Source organism: Poecilia reticulata, linkage group LG2, assembly GCF_000633615.1.
Source record: "Poecilia reticulata strain Guanapo linkage group LG2, Guppy_female_1.0+MT, whole genome shotgun sequence".
Classification (NCBI taxonomy): domain Eukaryota; kingdom Metazoa; phylum Chordata; class Actinopteri; order Cyprinodontiformes; family Poeciliidae; genus Poecilia; species Poecilia reticulata.
The window spans coordinates 45275394-45282439 of record NC_024332.1 but is presented as its reverse complement, the minus strand read 5'-3'; the positions used below and the strand labels follow the sequence as shown (position 1 = coordinate 45282439).

Here is a 7046-nt window from a genome sequence, read left to right as displayed (position 1 = left end):
CCGCTGAGCCTCTTTCCAAAGCAGCTTCTGGCTCACTGGAAACCACAACAAGCTTCCATTCACAAAGCTGAACGTTTCCCCGACTCCGAAGACTTCAGCTGCTTTGGACCACAGATGAAACATCGACAGACTTATTGATGAGCATCAATAACTTGATAAGCATCAATAAGTTGATAAGCATCAATTAGTTGATGAGCATCAATTAGTTGATGAGCATATTGATGCTTATATTCATTCTCCAAATGAATATATAGAAAAAAAAATATTCTCTCTATTTCTTCTGCTTTGGTGACATAAAGCCTTTGAGCTGCCTCATTGACAACATATACAAATGGACTTGATTGATTGATTGATTGATTGGGGTCTTTATTTGTGAAAAGTTTATTTCAGATGCAGACCCGGCAGTAAAAGTGTCTCCTGGACGAAGCTGCTAAGCTAACTGGCTCCCTGAGTAACGTTTAGCTCTGATCCGAACGCGTTGAAGTTAAAGAGATGCAGAAATGACAAGAGGTGATGAAGATGAGGAGAACCAAACTGATGAAGAGGAGCGAGTCGGCGGGTTTCTAACTCAGCTGTTAGCGGTTAGCATCAGGATAAAAACATTTTCTCTAGTTTGTAAGAAACATTTGTTACAAAAGACGTAAAGATGCTTCATGCCTCTTTAAACATCCATTTATTAAATCCCAATTTGTTTTGACTTTGTGTAGCTAATGGCGTTAGCTCCTGCTAATGGCGTTAGCTCCTGCTAATGGCGTTAGCTCCTGCTAATGGTTTAGCTACAGCTAATGTCGTTAACTAACTTTATGAAGCAAAGCACTGCCCTGTTGCTGGAATATGCTGTGCAAATAATCTCATTGATAATTAGCGGTGTTAGCTCATGCTACTGGCGTTAACTCTAGCTAATGCTGTAGTTGTAGCTAATAGCATTAGCTCCTGCTGTTGGTGGTAGCTTTAGCAAATCATAACAGTTGATCACAAGTCAATAACCTAATATTTTTAGGCTAATGAGAAAATGAAAACATATTTAGTCAAATGTGTTTAGCTAGTCGAGGATCCGTTCAATAAACATTAACTGTTAGCATAGCTACTACTGTTAGCCTGTGTGTTGCCAGGCCTTCAGTGTTCCAAATAAGGAACAGAGGAAGCTAACGTCCTAAAGTAAGTAAATATGAAATGTGAGTCTGTCTTCCTGTCCCATGTGTTGCTGCAGAGCAGCTGCTAGCTGCAGCCTGCATGCGGCGCGCTGCAGCTTTCAGGGCGGACGGCTCTGAGCCGTCGATGGCCGCTCCGCTCCGCTCTGGTTGATGCAGGAACCGCCAGAGGCAGGGTCGCCGCTGAAGGGGAATCGACTCCACCGCCCGTTAATTAACGCCTCCTGACTCTGAAACCTGCTTTTCTCTCCACACACAGGAACTCGTTCGCGCTTCCACTGCCGATGGCTCCTCTGGAGAAAAACACTCCGGAAATTATGTCAGAGAAATTATAAGGATCTGTGAGAAAATCTCAGATGAAACCGACACTTTGTCTAATTTAGTTTTCAGCTGAGCTGCAGCACCTTCACCTCAAATGCAACTAAAAGTCAGATTTTTCTCCTTGTTTAGTTTTACTTAAGTTTGAAAAATGTGTAAAATTCTGTGGTATTTTTTACCAAATATTCACAACGTTTGGGCTTCAGTGTATTTAATTTTATAAGTTATACTGAATTTTAGCATATTTAAATATTTAATTTTGGCATTAATTCTCATATTATTTATTTAATCTTTTGAAATGTGTATTTATTTATTTTGTACTTATTCACTACCTCATCTTATTTCATTTTAGAACTTTGTCAGATTTTTATCATCTACTTTCTTGTAGTTTATTCAACTTTGTTTTTATATTTAATTTTTGTCCTTTAATTTGATTTTTATTAATTTATACAATTATTTTATTTTTACCTTTAAGAACCTGCTTTGTATTTATTTCATTTTAATACTTTCATTAATTTTATGTAATATTTCTGATTTTAGATTTTATTTATTTATTTATTATTTGTATTTTTGTTTCTCTGCTTTAATAAATTCACTTCGCTTCAAATAAGGTGAAGTTTTAATTCTTCAGAATAAAATCCTGCCGTTCATCTCAGCAGTATTTGCTCCACTCAGCCAGCAGGTGGCGCCAGATCTTCACTATAAAACACAAACGGATTTTGTGGCTCTTTAGAAAATAATAATAAAACAGAACCGATCATATTGGCAGCATGATTCATTTGATTGATTTGAACTTCTTGTAACTTGATGACTCAACAGAATAAAAATCCAATCGTACTTTTCATGTCGTCCAGGTCGGCGCTGACCAACATCTGGGCCTCGGCCTCGTCGGTGGGCACCTGCTGGTAGACGGCGGTCTCCATGGCGGTCATGCTGCCGATGCAGAGCCGCTCCCGCAGGTCGTAGTTGCTGCGCTGGGCGGCCATTAGCCGATGGTGGACGGCTTTGCGCCGCAGCCAGCCGCGGCTCGGCGCCGGATTGACGGCTTCCGACGCACTGATAAGATCAACAACAAAAGGAAAAAAATCAGCAAATGTTTCCATTAGCTACTAAATCCAGCTTTGTTTAATTTTAAATGACTAAACGCGAGTTTTCTGTTGGCACTGTGTGAATTGTAATGCAGCAGGTTGGCCAGCAGGGGGCTCTGATGGAAGCCTGAGTCGGTTCTGCCCGACCCAATCACCATGGAGCCCCGGGCCTCCCGCAGCAAAACGCCATGCATGATTCAGAGTCAACAAATTATTCATATTCTGCTTGTCAGGCGCCCAGCCGGCCCAATTAATATGCAACATTCAGCGTCCAGAATCCTTACTGGTTCCTACTGGGAACAGTTACTGGGTCTAATGGTTTCATGAAAACATCCTTCTGTCACGTTTCCTTTATGATCCGTGTTCAGAAAATAACCAGGTTTCCAACTAAAATCCACCTTCGAATGCAAAAAAAAAAAAACATTTTTAATTATTATTGTTTTATTCATTAGGTTGGTTATTTTATTTCAAATAATTTCATATTTATTGTTTTCTTTAGTATTTATTTTATAAATATATTTTCTTTATTATTTTAATATTCATGACTTTTTCATTTTTAATAATTACATTTAACTTTTTATTCATTTAATTCATTTTTAATCCTTTATTTTTTAATTTTCCATTTAGTATTCATGAATATTTAATTTCATTCTTATTATTTTAAGTGTATTTTTTATTCAATTTAAATTTTACTCCTTTATTTTTTTTTTATCTTATATTTATTTAATTACTTTAATTTTAGCATTTTTAGTAATTTTATTTATTATTCATGACAATTAATTTATATATATTAATGAAACAATTTTATCAGTGTATTCTTGTATTTGATCTATTATTTTATTTCAGTACTTCAGTTTTTTTTTATTTTGTATTCTGTATTTTCATACAGAAATAAAATCACTTGACCTGGGGTTGCTAGGTGACGGGCCTGAGCTCAGGTTGCTAGGTAACAGGGCTCAGCTGGGGTTGCTAGGTGACGGGCCTGAGCTCAGGTTGTTAGGTAACAGGGCTCAGCTGGGGTTGCTAGGTAACGGGCCTGAGCTCAGGTTGCTAGGTAACGGGCCTGAGCTCGGGTTGCTAGGTAACGGGGCTCAGCTGGGGTTGCCAGGTAACGGGCCTGAGCTCAGGTTGCTAGGTAACGGCGCAGTTCCATGGAGGTGACTTAACATTCGGGGGATTTTTGAAACGGCTTGTTTTCTAGAGACTAAACATGAACTTATCACCAGAAAACAGTTGGTGGGTTTTTTTAAGTGTTTGTTTTGTTTTTAGAAACATAAATGGAAATACAAAAACATCCGATATGGGGGGAAATAACTTTTCAAGCTGTGGCTTCTGTTCAGGCCTAAAGGGAGCCGCGAACCTTCGGGAAGCTGCTCGTCCTCCATCTCTCTCCTCGGTTCCGTCGTTTTTCGCCGCCTCCTTTATCAGCGTGAGCGCCGTTTTCCTGGAAGCGGAACGCTCTTCGTTTTCCACGTGGACCGCAGCGAGTCGTAGCGGTTCCTCCAAGTCCTCTTGGCTCCCAAAGCTAAACTGAGAGGAAGACGAAGCTCAGTGAGAAGAGAGGAAAGGTCCGTTTGTTTGTTTCTCAGACTTATTTTACCTGCGGCCGGATGTCGGGGAACTCGGTGGGCGTGGCGGTCGCCAGGTCGGCATCAGGCTCCGCCTCTTCCTCGTCTACTTCCTGGATGGTGGGCGTGACGTCGGAGGGCGGCAGCGAGGTTTTTTTCCTCTTGCGTTTCTTCCTGTGCCTGCGGTCGGCGCCGTGCGGCCGCTTGCGCTGCGACGCGGGCAGGTGGGTGGATAACGGGTGGTGTGTGTGGAGAAACGCGTGTCTGTGATCTGCCAACGAAACAACAAGCTAAACTGTATCTGAAGCAGAAAAACGTTAGCTAAAGCTAACTGATTCAGTTAGCTTTAGCTCTCAGTGTGTTTGACAGCTTCTACTAGCATTAAACTGTTTAGTTTCTATTAGCTTTGCCTGGGTAATGAATAATTAACAGAAGATTAAATTATATTCAATTATTCCTATAGACAAATGGCTTGTTTGTCAGCTAATGGCTAACTAAAGGGTAACAGTCTAGCCATTAGTCTGTTTGCATAAGCTAACTGCTAATGCTAATGGCATGTCTGCTAGTAGCATTTTGGCTAGTCTGCCATTTTGTGAACTAGGAAGATTACGTAGAGTCGCCATGTGACGTAAACTGCTTCAGTGGGAAAAATAAAATGTTTCAGTTCAAAATAGATTCATAAACATAAAAGAGAGAATCTCTAATGGTTTAGTTTCATAAATAAGTCATAAAGCTCCAGTTAGTTCCAGCTTTTCCCCATTAATTACCGTTTAGCCACAAAGTAGCAGCACATAAAATGAATCGACATTAAGCTAAATGTGTTTATGAAACGGAGGTTTACGCTCAAAGTCCTTCTCGGTGTAAAGTCGGCCCATCCGCTCGGCGCCGCAGGACGCCGAGTCCCCGATGATGTCTCTGAAGCGCTCCACAGACAGAGCCTTCTCCCAGCTCTCCTCCTCTTCCTCCTGCTCCTCCTCCTCAGCTGCATCCTGATCCTCCACCTTCACCTGGAGGACAAAAAACGTGTCAAGTCTCCAACACCCATAGATAAGGGAATAATTCAGTTTTTGGTTTACTGACGATGGATGCTAATGCTAGGCTAACCTCGTAACACGAGTCGCAAAAAATAGGAGAATAAAGTCGGGAAAATACGAGAATTAAATTCTTAAAAGTACAAAAATAAAGTCGCAAAAATGTGAGAATAAAGTTGAGCATGTTGTGAAGTTTTAGTTTAATAAATCATGAATTCCTCTGCATGAAAACAATCTGTCTCATTTACAGCCCAGGTATCATTTAAATTATATTAATCTGATTGAATTTTATATGTTACTGAATATTTTAGAAATATTCTACCTTTAATCTGAGGATATAATCCCAGAATCTCCCCCAGACAACAGAAAGAAGACCGCGTCTTTAAAACTGCAGCGAAAACAAATCAATACGTCGAAGTGCTAAGCAGCAACAAAAAATAATGCACTTCTTTCCCTGGGGAGGCTGGGGGCGTGTCCTCGCCATGCGGAGCTTCTGATTGGTCAGAGCCCTCAAACAAGTCGCTGACTCAGCGTCCGATTGGTGCTGACCCAGGAAGTAGTCTGATCCCTGAGCGGACTCAGGTTTCTGAGGCGTCCATTAGCTGCTAATCACCAGAGGGACGTGGGGACGGGAGGCATTTAATGCTCCACCTGCTGCAGGCGGGGGGCAGGCGGGTTTCTACCGGGGGAGAAATCCAACTGGACAACCCTGAATTTACCAGATGTGATGGAAATGGACTTTTTCCACCAGAAAAAACTATTTCACATGTCTGAACAAGCCAAACATGACGGAAACCTTAAGTTAAATAAAATTAATAACATTTTTCTGTTTATGTTTTTGTTGTTTAAAGTGAAGCACTGGCAGCTTTTATAACTGGTAAAATATTTTTACCAGTTTGCAGGTTTCTCTCTGGGCGCTCCGGCTTCCTGCCTCAGTCTAAAATCAGGACTGGGTGTTAATTGGTCTCTAAATTCTCCATCTGTGTGAATAAAACATACATTTTATGAGTAAAATATCAGGGTTTCACAGTGGTGACACCGCTGCTGGGTTTGAGTCCCAGCCTGGGCTTCTCCCCACAGGCCAGAAAGATTTTACATGGATGATGGAAGAAAGCAGAAGCTGGTTTATAATATTATTATTATTATGATTCACTGGTTGGTGATGTAAAGCCTCTTCTTTGCTGCATTAAGACACTTTCTGCCCGTCTCTCTGTAGGACCGTCTGAGCGGCTCTGGATCACACACACGTTGGAAAGTGTGTGTTAAATTCAAAAGGCTGCAATGGTCCTGCCGTGTGTGTGTGTGTGTGTGTGTGTGTGTGTGTCGTTTCTGTACTTTCACATTCAATCTCAGCATTGCTCAAAACAATTAAATTCAGTGGTATCAGCATTTTCATCAGTTTATGGGGAATGTTTTTTTTACGTAATGCATTAATAAATTCTAATATTATTTAACGTCTTTTTGTTGGTGGTTAACATCACCCAGCAGCTTCTGAAGCTTTACGTTAAATAAAATACAATAAATAAACAAGCTAATAGCTTCCAATGAGCAGTTAGCAGCAGCTAACAGTGATAAAAATTAAACGTGGCTAACTAAGACGCACAACGTTAATTATGTTAAGTTAAAGACATGAACAAATTTACTCATGAAACACTGTATGCGATTAAATTTGTCTCAAATATATGTTAAAATATGATAGTTGTAAATAAAACCCAGAGCCAATCCGAATGCAGACCACGGGAACAGAAAACGGGAGAGGGGGCGGCAGTTACTGGTTGCTATGGTAACCACCAAAACCCAGAGCCAATCCGAATGCAGACCACGGCCACAGAAAACGGGGGAGGGGCCGGCAGTTACTGGTTGCTATGGTAACCACCAAAACCCAGAACC

The 7046-nt window shown here is 40.9% G+C and overlaps 1 protein-coding gene across 6 annotated transcripts in view; it reads right to left on the bottom strand.

The window, feature by feature from the left end:
• Window positions 1-7046, bottom strand: part of slc4a3 (solute carrier family 4 member 3) — a 41695-nt gene that overhangs the window by 28506 nt on the left and 6143 nt on the right. For 3 of the 6 annotated variants that reach the window (XM_017302448.1, XM_017302446.1, XM_008404233.2), the window contains exons 3-6: window positions 4967-5132; window positions 4158-4396; window positions 3918-4087; window positions 2308-2525 (exon numbers count right to left, since the gene is read on the bottom strand). In XM_017302448.1, the coding sequence (XP_017157937.1) occupies window positions 2308-2525; window positions 3918-4087; window positions 4158-4396; window positions 4967-5132 (793 nt within the window). Of the gene's footprint in view, window positions 1-2307; window positions 2526-3917; window positions 4088-4157; window positions 4397-4966; window positions 5133-5478; window positions 5980-6048; window positions 6137-7046 lie in introns of those variants that run through there. The other 3 variants (XM_017302450.1, XM_017302451.1, XM_017302453.1) reach the window with 3 other exon arrangements.